The 23131-nt window shown below is 46.8% G+C and overlaps 1 protein-coding gene across 12 annotated transcripts in view; it reads left to right on the top strand.

Moving 5' to 3' along the window:
• The window catches only part of LOC143288455 (neurofibromin-like), a 278699-nt gene that overhangs the window by 62949 nt on the left and 192619 nt on the right, over window positions 1-23131 (top strand). For 9 of the 12 annotated variants that reach the window (XM_076596958.1, XM_076596964.1, XM_076596966.1 and 6 more), the window contains 7 exons: window positions 4989-5068; window positions 5367-5550; window positions 6268-6454; window positions 7783-7856; window positions 8375-8542; window positions 8844-8929; window positions 9235-9330. In XM_076596958.1, the coding sequence (XP_076453073.1) occupies window positions 4989-5068; window positions 5367-5550; window positions 6268-6454; window positions 7783-7856; window positions 8375-8542; window positions 8844-8929; window positions 9235-9330 (875 nt within the window). The remainder of the gene's footprint in view (window positions 1-4988; window positions 5069-5366; window positions 5551-6267; window positions 6455-7782; window positions 7857-8374; window positions 8543-8843; window positions 8930-9234; window positions 9331-23131) is intronic. The other 3 variants (XM_076596968.1, XM_076596963.1, XM_076596959.1) reach the window with 1 other exon arrangement.

Below are 23131 nucleotides of genomic sequence, written 5' to 3'. Positions count from 1 at the left end.
CTTCAGAAACCCTCTTCCATTAGGAATTCCACCACAGAATGAGACTCAGTGACCTGGAGGCACATGGAGTGCACTCCCACAGCCTGATTCAAACCAGGCATTGCCGACAACTTTCTGCAGGTTGCTCCAACATGCCACACTCTGGTAGAGAAGCCACCAAGCCTTCTGTATGCCCCTTTGTGATGGTACCTACCTGGGCAATTACACAGCCTTGTCCCAGAGACACCAGGGACCTCAAGTCTCTTGTTGCCAAATGTCTGCCATTCTGTGCGTAGGCAACATGCCAGTGCTGTTTTTTGGCAGTGACAAAAAAAGTGGCGGGGAAGCCCCATCGCCTGTCAGCTCGCATGGAGGAGCTCTACAGATCTGGCTGTCACGCCTAAGGCAAGCCCAACATGGTGGGCTACCTCTGTCTCATGCCACAGTTTCCTTCAAACACATATATCACTTCCACTATCAGCCCACAACCGATGTGGAATCATCAGATCAAACCACATGTGCACCTCCTTGCGTTGACGCTCAACCGCGCTCAAGTGAGACAACTCTATAGGGTACATGTTTCCTTCCCTTCCTTTGACTCAAAGGGTTCTCAGTAAAGTGTGGATTCAACACACTGACCTGATTTTCTTTGCGCTACATTTATCAGCACAGCTGTGGTCCACAGACCTCTCCCACAATACAGCTGCGGACCTCAGTCTTCTTTGCCCGCACCAATATCCTTAGGTGACACAGTACACTCTACCTTCATCAAATTTTACTTGAGGGACGTCTGTCGCTTTAGGGATGATGGCTGAAGAGGCATTGTGCCTCAGCGGTGGTCACACAACAGGCCATCGCAGCGCACTGGCGATAGAACAGACGAGCCCTCCACCTTGTCATGCCATTCTGCACTAGTGGGTCGCAGTTAAGTATGTGTAATTAAAAGGAAATTTTCTTCCTAAAATTACGTTTAAGTAACATATTTACCATGACCCACATTTAAGACCCTCCTGTTCCTCCCCACTTTCTGTTCTCCCTGCACACTGCGCTGGTTGCAGCGAATTGCCGTAAAAAGGGGGCGCTAGACAGGGGGGCAAAGGGGAGGTTACCTACTTCTGGGAGGTTATCAGCCATTGCTACTTTTGTTTTCTCCGCATAGGCAGATAGTAGTTTGCACAGGACAAGAATGTCAGACCCCTGCTGGAGTCTGCACTCGTGGGTCACGGTAAGTATGTTACTTAAATGTAATTTTAGAAAGAAAATTTCCTTTTGTTGGTGTAATTTGAGTTAGAAAAATTCCGAAATTTTCAGAGCACCGTAAAAAATCTCTCTGACATTGTACAAAAAAACACTAAATATCACTGAAAAGCTCATTTTTTCATGAATTCAAATCTACCTTCCATTTATCGCTGAGTTTTGCCTATGACGCACAATTCTAATTTGCATACAACAACCCCATCAGGTCACCTCCACTCTTTTCACTCACAAAGGCGGACACAGCTGAGCACGTGACGAAGCACATGTCGGCCCAAACAATGGGGGAGATTCACGATATTTAGAGCAAGATCGACGCATATCTCGGTAAGTAATCAACAGATTTCTCATTTATTGATGATGTTTGATGATAATATACATTATTATGATTGTATTTGGCTTAGGAAAGAGGTGTTTTCAGTCACTTGCCTGGCCTCATTTCCGAATGAAGGCGCCATGAAATTGGTTTAGCGGGGTACATCGGATTTTCGAAGATCGCTGGACAAATATTCATTCCTAATACCTAAACATCCCAGTAGTTCCATTCATTAGATATTTCTATGATTGTTTTTTTTTTTTTTTCTGGACTGCGTTAGACTTCTTTTGGTTAGTATTCTTTGAGAAAACTGATGACAAAAATCAAGAAAAGATAACTCTTGTCTTGTTGGTCATTCGCACTTGTTTCAGAAACCACTGAACAAGACTATGAATGATTTTCTAAGACCACAGCCGCACTCTGTGTGTGTGTGTGTGTGTGCACACACGCTGAACTCCATGTGTGCTGTACATTTGCTTCCTCAGTCACACTGCTGACACACAAACATATTTTCAGATACACACAGACACATTCACAGACACACACACACACATGCAGAAAACCTGACCACTGAAATGAAAATTCAATGACAAAGAAAATAAAGAGGCCTGAAAAAGCTGAAGACAAAAGAAAATGATAATGATAAGAAGAAAAAAAAATATTCATAAATAAATATATAAAAGAGAACTTCACACAAACGCACACACACACACACAACACACACATACACACAACACACACACACACTTGTTCAAATGCTTGTGCTGTACAAATTCATGTGTGCACATATATGTATATATGCAAAGTGAAAAAGGCATTTTGAATTAAAATTTTAAAGTCATGATTATAAAGTCAGTCATAAAAAGTCATTGGTAAAGCACATGTACATTCCACCTTTTTTTCTTTTCCTTTTTTTTTTTTTTTTTAACTCAGATGATGACATTCTGGAGAGGATGGAATCAAATCTGGTTCCATCAGGAAGAGGACGTCCTATGAAGCTGCCAGACCTTCAGCCTACCAACAGAGTGTTGCTGCAACTGGGGCTTTTGAGGAGACGTCACCAAACATTGAACTGGGAAAGACTGACCACATTTGCATTTGAGCTTTTTGCTCTTCAATTTGGGGAGGGGTTTCCAGCAAGAAGTTGCAATTGCAAATACGGGGGCAGATGACCTTGAAGAATATTTGCATGCTTTTAGAGACTTAAAAGTATGTCAAGGGTGATTACTGTAAAAAATGTGGTGTTACTGTTGACATGTTACTTGGTACCACAAAATTGTTTTGGGTGCAAAGGATCCACTGCTGATCATGGCCAAAAAAACTGTCCAGGAACTGACCAACTCTCTGTGTCAGTATGTTGAACAAAATGGACCAGCTGGCCATAGTGTGGAAGAGATCACACCACCATCCAAAAGGTTGCACTTTTGTACCACTACATCTTGGGCAGTCGTCATGCACCGGAGAATCGTCAGTCACCAGCAACAGGGACTTTGCTCAAGATTCCACTGACACCAGCACCAAGGACAAGCAGCCTGGACACTTCACTCAGCAAGGAGAAAAAGTGGCTGTTTTTTACGATGACAGATTTTACATTGGAGAAGTCCTTGAAGTTGTATCTCCAACAAGAGCCACAATAGCATTCATGACCAGCTGGGGAGACAGGAATGCATTCTAATGGTCAGATGCAACTGATTGTGATCCAGTTGATTCAAAATTTGTCTTGGCCTGGAACTTAGACATGTTCAGCACCAATGGGAGAACATGGTGTGTGAAGGAGTTTCATGCAGTTGTCAAGAAATACAGGGAGTGGAAGTCAGCATAAGTTTCTTTTTCATATGTATAGGTATATTTCAGACATATATATGCAACTGTTATTCATAACAGGTGAGAAGGTTCCTGAAATAGTGAAATGTTACATCAAGTTGGTGTATTTGGGAAAGAAAGGCAAGTGCTGGAGAGAGTGGCTGGTGGCGGGGGCGGGGTAGGGTAGTGAGAACTGCTCAATTTATATGTCAGAAACAATGCATGACATTACTTTGTTTGCATGATGGTTGGATAAGTCAGATGCAGACAGACATTTTGATATGTGAACCATCTCTGCAGTCCTATTAGAAGTGGAGATGCAATGATATGCCTGTGGTGTGATTTTGTGTTGCACTCACACACTGTTTCATCACTTCACAAGTTGCAATTATAAGGGTAATTTAGCTGTCTACACTTTTTGATTTTGAAGATTGTAGTTCTTGCAAAAAAATCAAAAAAATCGAAGTAGTGAGGTATGTGTCTGAAAGAATTTTCAGGCACATTCGGAAATTTCCTAGACTTTGGCAGGGGTGTAAAATAGGCTTTTTGTTTCATATTGCGAGTGATTTTGACACATTTTAGGTGATTTTGCTGATGAATAAAAATGATTTGAATTGTTATACAATGTTTTTGTCTTTTCTGGTTGACAGTAATATGAAAATGATGTAAAATCAGTCCTAGCATTGTCAGGTACATAGCGTGGACACATGGCACGTCTAAAAATCAGTTTGTATCGCAAAATGACGCAACATGCACATATACAAAATATTCAAACAGGGATATCTCAGAAACTATTGGAGATATTGATTTGAAATTTTGCATGTGTTCTTCTTTCCTTGTTATTGCCTTCAATATGAGATAAGCAATAGCCAATTATATTTCACTGGAAAAAATGAGTGGTCCTACCTACTGCTATGCTGTAAGATTGATCAGCATGCACTGTCATGCTGTAATGTTGACCAAGTCACTGTCATGCTGTAATGTTGACCAAGTCACTGTCATGCTGTGATGTTGACCAAATCACCATGTTGACCAAACATGCTGTAATGTTGACCAAATCACTGTTGACCAGATCACTGTCATGCTGTAATGTTGACCAAATCACTGTCATGTTGTGATATTGACCAGCATGCTCTGTCGTGCTGTAAGATCGATCAACCTGCACTGTCATGCTGTAATATTGACCAATATGCTCTGTCATGCAGTAATATTGATCAGCATGCACTGTCATACTGTAAGATTGACCAGCATACACTATCATGTTGTAAGATTGATCAGCATGCACTGTCATGTTGTAATATTGACCAGCATGCACTGTCATACTCTAAGACTATCATACTAAGATTGACCAACATGCACCATCATGCTGTAAGATTGACCAACATGCACTGTCATGCTGGTTGGTCAGAGAGGGGTGAGCTGAGTAAAGTTATCATGTCCAGTTTCATCATGGGTAAGGTGGAAAATAGCTCTTGACCAGTTAACACAACATAAAAAGTTATTAAACTCATTAAAAATAACTTTATTGGTCTGAAATGAAAGAAGGAAAAGGAAAACAGCAATTTTTTACTTGATATGTCACTGTCTTTCCCAGCTCTGAACACATGTGTATATATATGTGTGTTGTTTCTGTCAGGCTTTGTTGGTGCTACATCAGCCAGAGAACATTGAGCTGTGGAACCCGGAGGCTCCCATGAATACATTCTGGGACATCAGGTGAGGAACAGCTGTTCATCTGCATGCAGTACTTTCTTTAATCCTGCTTAGCATGTATGCCTCAACCCCCTTCATTCATGTATCATTCTCAAGATCAGATATGTAAATTAAAGTACCTTCATACATGTCAGCTTTTAATTAGTTTAGGAAACCTGAATATACGCAGCATTCATCCACTGTCTGAAAACAGTGGGTGGAAATGGTCAAACATTTAAAGGCCTGTTCACAGAAACAAGTGAATATACATGTAGGTAATACATACCCACATTAATAATTATTGTTGCTGTGTTCCTTACAGCTCACAGGTGTCGTTCTACATCTCTCAACGGCTGATCCAGCATCAGATTGTCAATTACACAGAGATTCTCAAGTGGCTCAGGGAAATCCTCATCTGCCGCAACCGCTTCCTGACAAAACACAGCGCCAACGCCAATGTCGGCAGCAACATTCCTGTCTGTCGACAAGCTCACATCAAACTTGAGGTATGTTCATGTGTGCAGATGTGCGTGCGCGCACACACATGCATGCACGTGCGTGTGCGCGCGCGCACACACACACACACACACACACATTCATGCTATGCAAGCACATAACCACACAAGGCCAGGAGTAGATGGCCCAGAGTGTCAGCGAATCGATTGCGATCGCGCCTTAATTTTAGCACGATTCCCCAATCGAGCTACATAATTATGTGACCTGGTTGGAGACATAATTTGACAACAAACAAGAACGCCAGAGAATCGACAGACAGGCAGAAAATACAAAAAAACTTAGCCGTGTTGTGAGCACAGGAACAGGAGTCATGATGGCTGCCGTCAAAAGAGGGCGCTAGCCAACGGGACAGAGGGGAGGTTACCTTCTTCCGGGAGGTTATCAGCCGTAGTTTGGTTTTCTCCGCATAGGCGGATAGTAGTTTGCACAGGACAGGAATGTCAGACCCCTCGGAGTCTGCACTAGTTGGGTCACGGTAAGTATGTTATTTAAACGTAATTTTAGATAGAAAATTTCCTCTCTTGCGCATGGGCACAAACTTAGTCACACATGCACCTGACTGATGGAGTATAACAAAGGGACTAAGCGTTGAGTTTGGGAGACACTGAAACTGAAAGTGAAGGACATGCAGGGATCACAAAGAAAATAAGTGAAGAGGATTGTGGGCATATAGTTGTGATGATATTACAGAGGTTGTGACATTGCAGGTGGTGTTCTTCATGTACTTGTGGAGTATCGACATGGACGCAGTGCTGACCTCCATGTCCTGTTTCCACCTGCTGTGTGAAGAAGCAGAGATACGCTGTGGGTCGGATGAAATGGCTGTCACCCAGCTTCTGCCCAACAGTGCTGTGTATGAGGAGTTGGCCAATGCCAGCACTGTCCTCACCACAGGTGAACCTTACTGTAAAAGCATTTTTCCTTTGTAAGTTAGCAGCAGCACTGCGTGGGCTTTAAAGTCTGAGGGCATTTTGTTTGAATTATGGGTAAGGGGAACATAGAAATACCCAGCAAGCACCAGCATAAGTAACAGGAAAAAGAACTACTGTAATTTTCGGCCTACAAGGTGCTGCAGCTCATAAGGAGCACCTCCAAATTTAAAGAAGAGTTGTTGTTGTTGTTTTTTTTTAACTCGTTAAAGAACAGTTGTTTTTTTTTTTTTAAACTCATATAAGATGCACATATCCGATAAGCCGCATCTGCCATAAAGCTAAAGTCCTTCATTACGGCTTTGCTGACCGCAAATGTTTTCGGAGAAGTGACATCATCTTCAGAAAACTGGATTGGAATCTAACTTGATTTGATCTGCCTGTTGACTTGGCTCTGTTACTCTGTCTGCTCTGTTTTCTACTGCTTTCTTTTAAAAACATTTTTGTACATTTTTTTTTTTTTTTTCAATTCACACCCTTCAGTCAAATGTACACTGTTAGCCCCAGTTTATTAACTCAGAATGCAGTCTACTAGCCCTCCCGCCATTTTGCTCTGTGTTCTGCTTTCAAAAAATGATCAGTTCTCTTTCCATTTCTCTACTTTCACACCATGAATTTATTCCCAGCTCAGACACTCCTCTTTTTTCATGGCCTACGGGCGAACTGCAATCATGTTCAGTTGAAATTTGGTGTAGTACACGATTTGGTTTCAATTTGATTCGACGGTGAACTTGAACAGTGTCAAATCAAACAGTGGTAAGACTGAAGCGTTGCTGTTCAGCGCAGTAGTGAGCGTGTATTGTAATCAGCAATGTCATATACTGAGCTTGTTGTGGCAGGTGGCATCATGTGATGGTCAGAATGTAGTTTTCAGACAGATAGGGCTCGTACAGCCGATAAGACGCAGGGGTAAGATTTGAATAAAAAGGTAGCACCTTATAGGCGGAAAATTACAGTATATAATATGCTTCAGTATTAAAACTGCATTGAATATTTGACTGGATCTCATAGAATTTACATATACACACACATACACACAGTCAGATGATAAAGAATTTTGTGTAGAAAGTGAAAGAAGCTGGATGTGTGATTATTTAGAGACTGCCAAAATTCCAAGATATGATGTGAATGAAACTGTCAAATGGCTTTCTTTTGTCAAAGTGGTGTATGGATCTCCGAGAATCCACAGGATGTTGGCAAGCAGTATAACTGAAACATGATTTCTTCATACAGAAATTGATCACATTTACAATATTATATATTAACCAGAAAATGTTCTTTTGTACTCTTCAGGAAGAGCTGCATTGCAGAAACGAATCATGGCATTGTTACGCAAAATTGACCAGTCAACTCCTGGCAACTCACAGGTGAGTGTTCCTGTGCATGTATTTGTGTCCACGTATGTGTGTGCATATAGCTGTATGTGCATGCACATTTTGATATTTGTTTCTGCTTGGTTTTGCATTTTCATTCCAGCTATAATTAAGATACCTTTTTTTTTTAAGTCGACCAGGTCTGGACACTAGTGTTTGAAAGAAGTTATATGTTTTAAAAAAAAGTCCAGACAGCATTTAAATGAGGGGCTGTGGAAATGTTTTACTGATACAGGAGGCATTTCAGTGATTGGGCAATCTGAAGCATTACTACTTCAACTGGCATTTGGAAGATATGAACTTCACAGTATTCACAAAGAGCTGTTGACAACAAAATTATCGTATGATTTGCTTTCATATGTACTTGAGCATCAGTTGAATGCAAGGATTATACATTGAGTTTTTCTTCCAGCATGATTTATAATACATAATATACTGTCCTATGAAAGTGTGGGGTGGAGCAGTGAAATGATTGAACTGACGGGGACAGACTTGAGTGGTGTTTGTGACAGGCCTGGGAAGACACATACAGGAACTGGGACGCTGTCACACGCTACCTGGAACTGTATCCCAAGGTGAAGTATGAGGAGCAGGGCCGGGGAGAAATTGTGGAAATGATCAAGCTGAAGAGAAAGACGCCTCAACACGCCAACACAGAGCATGAACTGGAGGTAATGAGGGTGAGGCTAGTCACTGTCATTCTTCTTGTAAATAGTGTAATCCTCACAATATCAATACACTTATCTTCTTATTATTGATGTAATCCTCATAATGTCAATACGCTTATAGGAACAGGATATATTCCAAGTTCTATTGAAGATCCCAACATTTAATGCCTTCTCATTCAGAGACAGTGATTTCAGTATTTATTCCCAAGTGTAAGAATATGCATTTTGCTTACACGATAGCATTTCACATGGAGAGATGACCATCCATAGAGTGTACTTTGGCTGAAATTGTGTTCTGTGTGTTGTTGCCTAGGATCAGCTGAATGAGTGGGCCAATATGACTGGGTTCCTGTGTGCTGTGGGCAGTGTGCGTTTGCAAAACAAGTCCACCAGAGTGAGGTACTTGGACAGTTTTATGTATGTTTTTATTTTTTCTTGATATGCATGTGGGTATAATGTGTATATTTGACATGAGTGAATTTTGGAAGTTATGTTTTTTTTTAATGTTGAAATTTCTGATAACTTTCACAAGCAAACTTGATTCCACGATGTATGTAATTGTAAAACATTCTGATATATTTTTGTCTCAGCCGTGTCTTCTCCATCAATAATGGGTTATATGTTTGTCAAGCATTCTTTCTAAAGATAAATAATGATGTGGAGTTTGTATTTATGTATGCAGTGAGAAGGTTTTCCTGTTTCAGTAACTCGGCATTGCCTGGCATCCAGGTGGAGCCCAGCAGAAAGAGCAGCCTGATGCAGAGCTGTTCCAACGACTCACAGTATTGTCCTGTCACACAGTGAGTACACTGCCTCTGGCACCTGGCCACAGGGCACTCGCGGCCCATGGATCTGTAACATTACTGTACAGTGTTTATGTGAACTTATAATGAAAGGAACCCCCAAAAAGAAAAAAAAATCATGCATCTGTTTGGTGTCATATACTGTACCATGTCAAACTGATGCAAACTAGGCCTGTTGGTTTGCTCTGCTTGGCCAGATTTCATTTGGCTAACAATGAAAAGACGACCCGTCTTGCCCGGTCCACTCTTAGCCAATCAAACACCTCTAAAAGCTATAAGCGCTGAATCATTCCTTTGTCCAAGGCTCTCCACGCCATCTTGTCAGGTTTACGCTCTGTCTCGTCTTACGCTTTTTTTGGCTATAAAGTGTATTCATATGGCCTGATTTTGCTGCATGTGGCTTGTGTTTATTGTATTCTTACATTCTGTGTACTTATTCGACTCAGCCCCCTCGAATCGTTCGTTTAATTACACATACTTAACCGTGACCCAACTAGTGCAGACTCCGGCAGGGGTCTGACATTCCTGTCCTGTGCAAACTATCCGCCCATGCGGAGCAGACGAAACTACGGCCGATAACCTCCCGGAAGTAGGTAACCTCCCCTTTGTCCCGCTGGTTATCGCCCTCTTTTTCCGGCAGCCATCATGACTCCTGTACCTGTGCTCTTCATACGGCTAAGTTTTTTCGTATTTTCTGTCTGTCTGTCGATTCTCTGGCGTTCTTGTTTGTGGTCAAATTATGTCTCCAACCAGGTCACATAATTATGTAGCTCGATTGGGGAATCGTGCTAAAATTAAAGCGCGATCGCAATCGATTCGCTGACACTCTGGGCCCTCTACTCCTGGCCCTCTAAACAACGCCAACCCGCCGCCTTCTCCACTTCCTCCGCTCCCTCCGGTCGACTCCAGACCTCCGCCACCTCCTCTGATGACTTCTAGAGGTTTGTGGTCACACACTCAGGTCAGTGTTACCTTTCATGTCATTTTTATCGATCCGCGAACTCACTCGACGCGATCCGCGTTTTCTCGGCCCTGCCAGTCGGCAGTGTACGAGTCGATCTCCTCTATCTCTTTACCATACCCACAGTTGCACCAATGGAATGGCCACAATCCCTTGGGGGAACAGAAAAAAAAAAAAAAAAAAAAAGGCAGCTTGTCTTGGATCCGCACGTTAGACTGGGCCCTATGTGCGATGCGTCCGTGGTGGCGGCCGTGACATCGGATCACGCGACCCCCCACGCGGCTTGCCTCGACCGTCTCGGATCCAATAGCGACCGAGGCGTGTAGGGATGCCCTCCCCTGGTGTAGGGAGGAAGGTGGACCACTAGGGGACACGCTTGCCCATACGCGTGCACCCCCCCCCCCCCCCCTTGTCCGGATCACCCGATCCAAGGGAGGCAACCCCTGCTTCGGCACCCTTGCCGGTGACTGCCGCAGTTATTTCCCTTGCACCGGCACTGCTCCTCGCCTTCAGTGCGAGTGTGTGCACGGTCCTACCAAGCTATGCGGTGATGACCCCATCTGCCACACCGCCGAGTGCTGCTGTTTCCCATCCACTAATGGTGTCTCAGCAAGCTACTCAACTAAACAATCAGCAACTCATCGCTAAGCTTGCTGCAGCAATTATGCACCACTCTGCCTTCCGGTGCCGCGCCTTGCGCCCACAGAGCAGGTACGTGCACGCCCCATTGGAACTTAGGCAGTGTTGGATTCTTCTGCCCCATTGCCTAACTCTGCTGTTTCCCAGACTAATATTGGCACTTCCACGTTGGAGTACCTCTTATATCATATCATATATCAATATCAAGGCGTGCAAGCCTGACAAGGCCTTTTACCCGCTTGAAGTGGGGAAGAAAAAGAGAGTCCCCACGTATGTCTGTTGCATTTTTCAACATTGAGTGCGCAGTGCTTGAAAATATGTAAATGAGTTTTGTATTTAAAGTTTTCACAATGAATATCAAGATAATTCTTACATGTATTAATAACTCGATCCTGCCTCTCGGCAGTGCTCGGGCCGATCTTGTCTATCACTTTATCCGTCAACACACAACTGACAACTGAACGCCGGTCCTCTCGCAGGAGCTGTTCGTGAGATTGGACCGCCGTTCAGCAACAGGGGGATGCACATCCCACGGCAAGCCGACGGACTTGTCACCCCCTCGCCCACGACGCCCATAACACTGGATTACGGCGCCGTCATGCCACATGCCCTGACCGTCTCGCGTCCGATGGCAACCGATTCGGGTTGGGATGCCCACGGCACTAAGGGGCATTATAATTATTCCCCTTGCGCTCGTTTTCACCTGTGTCGGTTACGGTGGCATCGAACCACGGACTCTCACACACAACATGACACTCCTCCCTGTTCAGCGAGGACACGTCGCACAAGGGGGATATGTGCTCTAAAGACACATTCCTTTTCGATGATTTTCGGCGCCAAGGGAGGCAACTCCACATTTGTAACCTAGGCGCTCGAAGCTGTGGTTAGTTTCGCCGACACAGCACATCACTCCTGCCCCCCGTGCTGTCCACCAACGATGTTTTCTTTCGGTTTCTCATTGGGTCCTCATGCCCAGTCAGGGACTTGACACATCTTTGCATAGCAACTGCACTTTTCTTGCTGTTTCTCAGGCTATTGGCTACAGGAAATGCATCACAATATTTCCCCTTCTATCCATTTGATTTATTATCACAAGCATCAATCACGAAATATATATAGAAAAATCTATACAAATTTAAAAAAAAAAAAAAAAAAAAAAATCTATATATATATATATATATATACATATATATACACACACACATATATACATATATATGAGATATATTGCTACATTCATACGCATTTCTGCTTTCACGTATAGATGCGTACTTATCCATCGGTATACACATGTGTATGTGCTTATGGGATAGGTTCAGACGACTTTCATATTAACATGTACAATTATATTTCTATCTCAATTCATTGACATCTGTTCATTGAGATTCCCTACATAGCAATATAGGCACACTTGCATTTGCGGCCTTCTGTTCACAATGCCCAGAACTCTCTGCCTCTACGTACTGGCACTTTATTCATATGCGTATGTACATCTCATATGTAGGTGCATGGACAGATTCCTTTCCATTGATGATTATGCACACTTACCCACTTACTTGGGTATATCGGTGCACGCTACACGTATGCTTATACAGCCGCTTATTTCTTGTGTCTCGATCTCTTGTCATTGGCATACTTCTGACATCACTTGAGCTGATGGAAGTTTTTATTCCCTTGGCACATATATGTATTCATTTTCATAAATTCATCCATACCTTGCTTTTGGAGGACGACTGCACTCACAAAAATAAAATAAAATAATAATAGCCTCATTCACGCCTGAATGTATGCTCCTTCACATTTCAATAGTGGCTGGTCCTTAGGGATCCACACATACCCCCTTCACACCCACAGGGCTAAGAATGCCTCTCTTGGTGCAAGGACGGACAAGGCAACCCAACTCATTTGCCTGCAACAATCACCCATAAGGCTGGAGATGCACAAGGAAGGGTGAGGCAGTCCAACTTAGAGGTGCCACTCTGGACACACATGCCTTTCATTCCTTCCAAGTTTGTAAGGCATCCCTTCTTTCTCCCCTTGCCTACAACAACCCTTGGTTTGCACCACTGTGATTGTGACAAAAGCTCCACACAGGCCCTACATCCTAGCCAGCCTTCCCATGAAGAGGTGTCTATCTTGCCTTACAAGTTTTAGCGGACCCAAAAACTGCCCACTGGGCAGGAGACAATCACCCTCAGCCCATCTCTTCTACTCCTCTCTAGTAGCAGAAGGCCTGGGTCATAATTGTTTTCCTCTACATTTGGGAGAAAGGCATATTGACGAGGACGGATGCGTCCCACAAAGCACAACGAACCGTCCATTAGCCACAGGGGTGTACCTTTCTGCCCACTCATACCAGCACGGCAGATGCCGCATTCAAGCACATCAGTTCACCCCATCACCTTGCTTGAACACAAATCCAGCATCAACGTCTCAAACAATTGGTGTTCGAAAGCACTTTCTGCACTTAGTCTTCCCTGCCCGATCCTTTCGGCCTCTACACACAGCCACTGCTGTGGTTACAGATGGCCATTCCTCCTCAAGCACTGTCTTTCCAATGAGACACTTCCAGAGGTTGCTAGCCTAGGCAGGCTATCCCATCATGGAGCCCCAGCCTTCGGTCAAGGGACTGTCAGAGGATGACTTTGTTGTCACTTCGGAAGCAAGCACCATGTCTTTCTGACACACGGTTGCACCACAAGACCCCGTCAACTCTTTCCGGCTTCCTTACATTGCAACATAATCTGCATGGTGAACACCTTCGTCCCTGAAGCACACAGCAGCTGTTTCCTGGTTTACCCATGCTGATTGGTGTCCTCCTAGGAACAGTATATGATAATCAGTCGAGTACGACAGTCTCCATCAGAACAGCAGAGGAGGCATCTGCTGTCCAGTCTATTTGGGCTGGAATTCGATTATACAATTTATAGTAGAGAGTGTTTTGCCCAAGTTGCATCCCCGGTCCCTCAATCAAGAGGGCCTTAGGACTCATAATTGGGAAGGTTCCCAAAGGCTACTTAGGCCTAAGGCTACAGCACTAAGTCCCAGCGCAATTTGACTTCTAGTCTGAGAGACATAGTCATTCATGAAAGACTAAGCTGCAAATGATTTCCCTTTGCAATTAAGAAACCACTGATAATACAGCTCTCACCTTGCAGTTGGCCATACTAAAAACGTATGTCAGATCAGTGCCTTGATGTCAATAGCCAGTACAACACATCTTGAGCCACTTACCTCCCTGCCCCGCCCCGCTCCATCCCAGACTCAGTGCGCACCACACACAGCCAGAGGCCTGTCATGGATCCGGTCCCCTTTCTCACTAAAGAACCTTCAACAAAAATTTTCCCCATGGAAACCCTCTTCCATTTGGGAATTCCATCACTGAATGAGACTCAGTGACCTGTGGGCACATGAAATGCACTTCCACAGCCTGATCCAACCCAGCCATTGACTGCCGACAACTTTCTGCAGGTTACTCCAACAGGCCACACTCAGGCAGAGAAGCCACCAAGCCTTCCGTATGCCCCTTCGTGATGGTACCTACCTGGGCAATTACACAACCCTGTCCCAGAGACACCAGGGACATCAAGTCTTTTGTTGCCAAATGTCTGCCATCCTATGCATAGGCAACATACCAGTGCTGTCATTTTTTGACAACGTCAAAAAAGGGGGGGGGCCAGGGGCGGGGGAGTGCCCATCGCCTGTCAGCTCGCATGGAGGAGCTCCACAGATCTGGCTGTCATGCCTGAGGCAGGCCCAACACGGTGACCTACCTCTGTCTCGTGCCACAGTTTCCTTCAAACACAAAAACCACTTCCACTATCGGCCCACATCCGTTGTGGAATCATCAGATCAAACCACATGCGCACCTCCTTGCATTGACGCTCATCCGCGCTCATCTGCTCAGCTGTGGTCCACAGACCTCCCCCACAATACAGCTGTGGACCTCTGTCTTCTTTACCCGCACTAATGTCCTTAGGCGACACAGTACACTCTACTTTCGTCAAATTCTACTTGAGGGACACCTATCGCCTAAGGGATAATGGCTCATCGACTTCTACCAGAGAGATGTCGCACGCCTGCGGGTTGATGGCACAAGAGCCATCGCTTCTGTGGTAGCTGCACAACAGACCATCACAGCTCACAGACAGTAGAACAGGCGAGCCCTCCACCTTGTCGTGCTATTCTGCACTAGTTGGGTCACGGTTAAGTATGTGTAATTAAAAGGAAATTTTCTATCTAAAATTACGTTTAAATAACATACTTACCGTGACCCAAATTTAAGACCCTCCCGTCCTCCCCGCTTCCTGTTCTTCCTGCTTGCTGCGCTGGTGATGGCATATTGCCGTCAAAAGAGGGCGATAACCAGCGGGACAAAGGGGAGGTTACCTACTTCCGGGAGGTTATCGGCCGTAGTTTCGTCTGCTCCGCATGGGCGGATAGTTTGCACAGGACAGGAATGTCAGACCCCTGCCGGAGTCTGCACTAGTTGGGTCACGGTAAGTATGTTATTTAAACGTAATTTTAGATAGAAAATTTCCTTTTTTCTCTACCTCTAAGTCGATCCTGTCTTTCCTTTCTCTGTTGGGGATCGGATTTTCTCTGGGTGCCTAAGCGCGGGTACCATGCCTCATATGCCATCCCACGAAGGCAGGGATCGTGAGGCTGGGATTGAGACCCGGCAAGAGACTCTCCCAGGCCCGGAGCTCATGATTCCTCCCGATAGGGACCACGGCAATGCATCTTTAGACGCTGATCATGGAGGCGACACTCATACCAGTGGTGGTGTGTGTCCATCGAGATCGATGATGACCATTATTGTCATCCAGCTGGGGGATGGGGGGAGGGTGTTGGTGAGGGTGGATGCTCATGAATCTATCTGTGAATGCGCAGATGGCTGAATAGTCCAATTGGCAGTTGGGGCAGACAAAGACAGGCATATCATTGTCAGGGAGCTTGTTTGCCCGTGACTTTCTAGCCTGCCTCTTCTGAACAGCTGCAGCAGTCCTGTTGGCCTCGCACAACTTGGTGCCTTTGTGCACAGCAGTGCGCCATTTGTCATGGTCCACTGCAAATTCCTCCCAGGAGTCAGGGTTGATATCAGACGCTTTCAGAGAGACTTAAAGAGTATCTCTGAAGCGCTTCTTCTGACCTCCGTGTGATTGCTTCCATTGTTGCAGCTCGCCATAGAAGAGCCTTTTGGGCAGCCAATGGTCTGGCATGCACGCCACGTGTCCAGCCCAGCGAAGCTGGGACTACATCAGAATGGTGAAGATGCTGGGAAGGGTGGCTTTTGCAAGCACCTCCGTGTCTGGGGTCCTGTCTTGCCACTTGATGTTCAGTAGCTTCCTGAGGCATGTTGTGTGGAAGTGGTTCAGCTTCTTGGCGTGTCGTTGGTACACTGTCCAAGTTTCGCAGGCGTACAGTAGTGTGGGGAGAACTACTGCTCTGTAGACCTTTAGCTTGGTCTCAAGACCAATGCCTCTTCTGTTCCAGACATTTGCATAGAGTCTACCAAAGGTTGCGCTTGCTCTTGCAGTTCTGATGTTCACTTCATTGTCGATGGTCGCATTTCGTGACAGTGTGCTGCCAAGGTATGTGAACCGCTCCACCGCACTGAGTCTCTGACCGTTGACTGTGATGTTGGGCTCAACGTGGGGTTTCCCTGGGGCTGGCTGATGGAGAACTTCAGTTTTCCTCGTGGGATGACTGATGACTTGCACGATGAGTTTGTTTAAAGTGAAGAGGAGTTGCGCAACATCAACCTCACTCTGTCGTCCGGGTTCACCAATTTCCAGTGGCAAGACTAAGTCGAGACGACTGGAGGATGAGCACGGATGCAGTGGATGACCAAGATATCCTTTCGGTGTCTCATCTTGTTCTCTGCACTCCACAGTGCGATGCTGTAACCGCCTTCCTCTCCGTTGAACTGACAGGTTTCTTCCGTAGATTCTGCCGGATCCAGACTTCGCATGCATGGGTAGACACACCCCAGGGGCCAACTGCGTGTGGCATGCACACAGCACGGTGGAGCTAGATGGCCGTTGGTGGCTCTCCTGAGCCGACGCCCTTTTATGGATCTCGTTTTTAATTCCATAAGGGTGCTTTCACGTTAAGTCCAGCCAGTTGCTGACGGCAGCCGGCTGCAGCTGCCAGCAAATGGCTGGAGAGGGAGTGCACATCCTTGTCTACTTTCCCGCTATGTAAGCTGGTGACGGGCATTCACGCTGGCCACCAGCCCTTGCCAGCGTCTGCCAGCCCCTGCCAGCCAGCTTTTTGCTTTGTCGCGAGCACACCAAAGAAAAGGCTGGCGGTTCTCAGATCAGTGATTTATGACAAAGAAGACTGCAATTACCACAACAGGGACATCATAAATGCCACATGGGAAGCCATTGCAAGAGAAGTCGGTTCCGATGGTAAGTATAATCTTGTTTCATTGTTTCTCAACTTGTAAAACTAGAGCTTCGAATTAGATCTATTTAGAAATATCACACTTGTCACCATACCAGATTGAAAAAAAAAATTAAATCCAACAGACAATGAACCCCCCCACCTCTTTGTGATCAAATAAGTTTCAATGAATGGGGCTTAAACTATTTTTCCAATCTTTCTCAAAATTAGTAAGAATGTTCAGCAGGTGTTGAAGAAAATGACATGCCAGTTTCTTTTCTCCACTGTAGCACCACTGAAAACATATACAAGCGTCTACCTTTGTAGGCTACATTCCTGCAAATTTATCATATAGCTGATCGTTTTGTCACTTGTGTGTTTTGTCAATGAATGACAGCGGGGCAGCAGTTTGCTGGACAGCAACTTGCCGGGCCCAACGTAAACACTGGCTGACAGCAACTGGCTGACGGCAACTGGCTGGCATCAACTGGCTGGACTTAACGTGAACGTACACTAAGGGTGTCTAGCCACCTGCCTCACCAGTCCTGGAAGGGAGCGGTGGGAGTGCCGGTTTAGTCACCGGCAACCCGACCCTAAACAGGTTGTACTGGATTACAGGTTACCAGTAGCATATCTAATGACCTGACCTGACACCCTACTCACACCAGTAAAACGGTCATGAAGGGGACCGGGGAAAAGGGGTACGAGCGTCGCCTCCCGAGGTGTCCCAGCGCGAGGCAGGGAGAGGGGGGAGTGGCTGTTCCCCCTCCTCCCTCCTCTGTCGACCCCCCTCCTCCACCTCCTTCTGGGGGGAGAAAATTTTAGTTCTGGGAGGGGGGGTGGGGGGGGGTCCTCTGCTTTGCCCACCCTGGACCTAGCCACCCCAGTCTCCCCACAGGAGGGGATTCGGGGCGCGTGGCCACGCTGGGTTGCCAGGAGGACCCAGGGCCAACCCCTTGTCCAGACCCAAACCAGCACATCTCACTGGGTGACACACAAAGCCCCGACAAGTGGGATTGACTTCTTGTCAGTCAGGTCGAGCTCCTCGACCAATATTGCCACTCAGTCCACAAATCGGGCCTCTGTCAACCCACATGTGACCTCCACAGTCACAACGGCCTCCTTGTCAGGACCAACGGCTGCCAAGGGGCCCCACTCAGCCCGGGGGAGCCTGCAGTTTCCACCTACCCAGCCCTCAGTCCTACAGGGAGATGAGTGGGTGTTTGTCCCCTCACAGAACTCATGGGTCCCTCTTGCATCCAGGGATGCCCTCACTGAGAAGTTGTGGCACCCACCATCCCAAGCATGGTTGGACCTAGGGCCCACACGCTCCCCACCTGCTTCAGGCGTCAAGGACATAACAGCTGCAGCCATGGTCCCTGCTTGGGATCGTCCCAGCTCATCCCGCTGGGCTGACCACAGCTCACAGGACGCCCCAGTGGGTACATCCACTTGGGATAACACCCAGCAGGGGATGGACTGCGAACAAGAGTGGGAGCCCTGTCTTCGGATGAGGACAAACAAGCGGATGAGCACTCTTCGCCCCCATCCCAGGGGAACAGATTGAGCCCACGCCTCCCTAGGGACCAGCCTGAACCTAAATCGGACTTAGCCGAGCTCGAACTGACCCTCCCCAATCGGGTTACGCATGCCGAATCAGTCCCTCAGGCTGCTTTGTTACCCTTGACCCTCCTTAGGCCATGTGACTCTGACTCCAGAACCACCAGACGACTCAGAGTGACAGAAATGGTGCAGGAATGGCTTAATAAGCCAGCCCGCACTGTCAGGGGTGTGGTTGGGAGGCTTAGTGGCCAGTGATCGAGCGAGCTATGTCGGCGGGGGCATCAGTGCTTCTGGGGGTTTACTGCTCTAGTCCCAGGTCTTAATTGACAGCCTACATAGCCATTGTAGCTGTTCAGGCTGAATAAGTGGGGTTTTTTGGGGTTTTTTTTTGTACTGATGCCCCTGATAGGGCTTCCCATGCCGAACAGGTCATGAGTGAGGCCCAAACTAAAAGTGACCCACTGTCCCTTTCGCTATTCTCTATTCTTCTTTTTACCGCCTCTTTTCTGTCCTCAGCTCCCCATCAAGCCTTCTTTTCCACATTCATTTTTCTCTGTGGCCAACTTCAGGCCCGCTGTGTTTGCCGTGCGGCGTGACCTGTGATGGAGGAGAATGAAATCCTGGGGATTGAGAGAGCACGCTGCTCTCAACACGTCCCTTTGGCTCAGAACTCTACTAAGACAGGTGGCACACACTGGCCCATGTGTATCGATCAGCTACCCCTAAGGGTCAAGACTGGCAGTTTAGAGGCTAATGATGATAACCCCCATAGTGCTCAGTTCTCTGTCCCTGGGAGCTGGGGGAACGCGTTGGAGCTAGACTGTTGGTCGTATGTCCCTCCCGAAACCTGGAATGGGTCAAGCTGGTGTTCCCTTGACCCTGGCCCCTAAGTTGGACCCCATGGTGGGTGGGTAAGGGAGGGATGAATTTACGATTAAAAAAAATTAAAAAAAACATGGCTTCTAACCAATCACCCCCCCCTAAACTTGGGAAAAGGGGCAGACCAGGAACTGATGATTCGGACTCCGATTTGGAGGTCGGTGAGACCTCTGGATATTGGCCGTCGTGGCTTGTGGTGGAGGGCACTGATGATGACAAGCCCTTGTTGGCTCTCAGCCCCATCGCCATCCAGAAGGGCTTCCCGTGTCTAGCAGGCTCACTGAGGTCTATCAAGAGGCTGAGGAATGGAACATTTCTGGTGGAGACAACATCAAAAAGGCAGACACAGCTTCTGCTTAAAGCGACCACTTTTGTGGATAGGGCGGTGAAGGTTTCCCCTCACAAAGGACTGAACTGCTCGAAGGGGGTCATCAGATGCCCTGAGTTGAGAGGAGTATCTGAGGCAGAGATTAAGTGCGAGCTGTCCTCTCAGGGAGTGACGGATGTTTACAGGGTGACAGTAAGGAAGGGGTCGGACAGAGTCCCGACCAAAACATTCTTCCTCACCTTCTGCTGCCCGAATGTCCCCAAGGACATACGAGTCGGATACCTGCAGGTGAACGTAAGTCTGTACATGCCGTCCCCTCTATGGTGTTTCAAGTGCCAGAAATTCGGACACGTGCAGGACCGCTGCAAAGAGGAAGAGGCGTGTGGCACCTGTTCAAAGGCGGCACACCAGGGCGATTGCGTCAGTCCAGCCCATTGTGTGAACTGCGGAGGCGGGCACCCATCTTCATCTAAAGACTGCCCCACCTGGAAAAAAGAAAAAGAAATCCAAAAGGTGAAGACGGAGAAGAAAATATCGTTCTTTGAGGCCCGTAAATTAGTGGAGGCTACATTGCCTAAGGCAGGACTGTCATACGCTTCTGTCGTCAGACCCAGGATGGTAGACGTTGCGATCCAAACGACGTCCACAGGGACGCAGACGGACGACATACTGACCTTGGTAAAACCATTGGCCTTGGTGAGAAGCACTGTATCCACCCCTTTCCATCCTGTACGGCGGTCCTCAGGGGCTGCTGGGCAGGGGCGGAAAGCCTTGGGTGGAGGCACGGTGTCCACCTCCCGCCCCCCCTCGTCCTGCCCCTCCTCTGCCTGCCCCTCAGGCTGGTGGGAGTGCCCAGAAACCCCCCGTACCTCCAAAACCCAAGGAGGGGATGGTTGCGACCTTGGCGGGGTCAGGGAGAGCCGAGGTGGTGGATATTCCGGCTTGGTCGGAATCAGACAGGACTTAAATACTAAAAATAGATATGTGGTCTTGGCCGACCTTCAGCCACCGCAAGCAGAGGAGCAGGGGGTAGCGATGGATTAGGCTGCTGCTTTATTTTTAACCTTTCTAATGGCGGTAATTCATTGAAACATCCATGGGTTTTATGCCAACCTCCAGGAACTCCAGCTGCTTTGTTGTGCTTTGAAACCTTCAGTGCTGGCGCTGCAAGAGACTCTGCAAAGAGATGGCAAGTTTTTATCTCTCTCTGGTTTTAACTCCATTTTTAAACCTGCTCAACCGAAGCAAGAGGGATTGACAGGAGGTGTCGCTCTTTTTATACGCAAGTCCCTTTTATACAGTACAGTTCCTTTAAGCACCCCTTTACAGGCGGTGGCAGTCAGAGTCACACTTAAAACCATCACTGTCTGTTCTCTGTATTTTCCTCCTGTCCGTGTTCTGAGGCAGGACCTCATGAACCTTGTCAACCAGCTCCCACGACCTTTTCTACTGTTGGGTGACTTCAATGGCCACTCCCTGCTCTGGGGAAGTGAGGTGACATCAGCCCGAGGTCTTCTTTTGGAAAACCTTCTTTCCGGTATGGACCTGTGTTGTCTTAACGACAAGTCACCCACTTACTTTCATCTGTCTTCTGGAAAGCTTTCGTGTTTAGATCTGTCGGTCTGCAATCCATCGTTGATCCTGGACTACGAGTGGAAAGTGCACGACGATCTGCATGGGAGTGACCACTTTCCTGTTGTCCTTCGCCCCACAGATGGGAAAGGTGACTCTCTGCCTGACCGCCTGAACTATGACAAAGACAACTGGGGAATTTTTACCACAAAGTTAAGAGCGGAGCTGCAGGAAGAAACAGTCTTACAAAGCAAGGATCCCGCTGACACTCTGACACAGATCATTTTAGATTGCGCCAAAGCAGCAGTCCCATCGTCTACCTCCAAGCCTCAGATGCCAAGAACACCCTGGTTCAACGCTGAATGTCGGGAGGCCCGTAAGTCTCGGAAGAGAGCGCAACGACATGTCTTTCGGAGACCGATAGCGTTTGAACCCATCAACAGCTGAGGGTGAAAGCCAGGTATGTTTTTAAAAAGAGCCAGAGAAAATCATGGAGAGATTTTTGCTCTTCCTTAACCTCCAACACACCCAAGAAAAAAGTGTGAAGGGTTTTAAAAAAAATTAAGGGCAAAAACGTCTGCCCAACTTTTCACCATCATAAACTCTCAGACGCTCTGGTCACAGAGAAGAAAGCAGTTGCTAATTTGCTAGCCTCCACAATCGAACTGAACTCTAGATCTGCCAACAAATCTGCTCTGTTTCTCAAAACCAAAAACCTGAAAGAAAAAACACCCTGCAACTTCTCTTCCGACAACACAGAGAGCTACAGCCTTCCTTTCACTATGAATGAATTAAAATCTGCCCTTCAGACCTGCACGGATTCCTCTCCAGGAATGGACGAGGTCCATTATAAACTTTTAAAACATCTTCTTGAAACCTGTCTGGACACCCTTCTCAAAGTTTACAACCACATCTGGATCACAGGCTTTTTTCCACCCTCCTGGCGGAAAGCCCTCATAATCCCGGTGCCGAAACCGGGAAAAGACCCCTCGAACCCCTCCAACTACCACCCAATAGCACTGACCAGCTGCATCTGCAAACTGATGGAGATCATGGTCAACGGTAGACTGATGTGGAAACTAGAGACCGACGGCCTTCTGGCGAAAGAACAGTGTGGTTTCCACAAGCATCGATCTACCGTTGACCATCTGGTTCGTCTGGAAACCACTGTAAGGAATGCCTTTGTAAACAAACAGCATGTGGTGGCCATATTTTTTGACTTAGAGAAAGCTTACGATACCACCTGGAAATTTGGAATCCTCTCAGACCTGCACAAGCTCGGCTTCCAAGGACACCTGCCCCAGTTCATCCGCAACTTCTTGCAAGACAGACAATTCCATCTAATATCACTTCAAGTGGAAAGACGTTAAACTGAAGAAGACAATTCCAGGTGAAGGTCGGCACCACCCTGTCCGACATTCACGAGCAGGAGCTGGATGTTCCGCAAGGGAGCATTCTATCGCCGG

Source organism: Babylonia areolata, chromosome 12 (genome assembly GCF_041734735.1).
Source record: "Babylonia areolata isolate BAREFJ2019XMU chromosome 12, ASM4173473v1, whole genome shotgun sequence".
NCBI classification, from domain to species: domain Eukaryota; kingdom Metazoa; phylum Mollusca; class Gastropoda; order Neogastropoda; family Buccinidae; genus Babylonia; species Babylonia areolata.
Note: the sequence above shows the minus strand (reverse complement) of the source record. Positions and strands in the feature narration are given on the sequence as shown.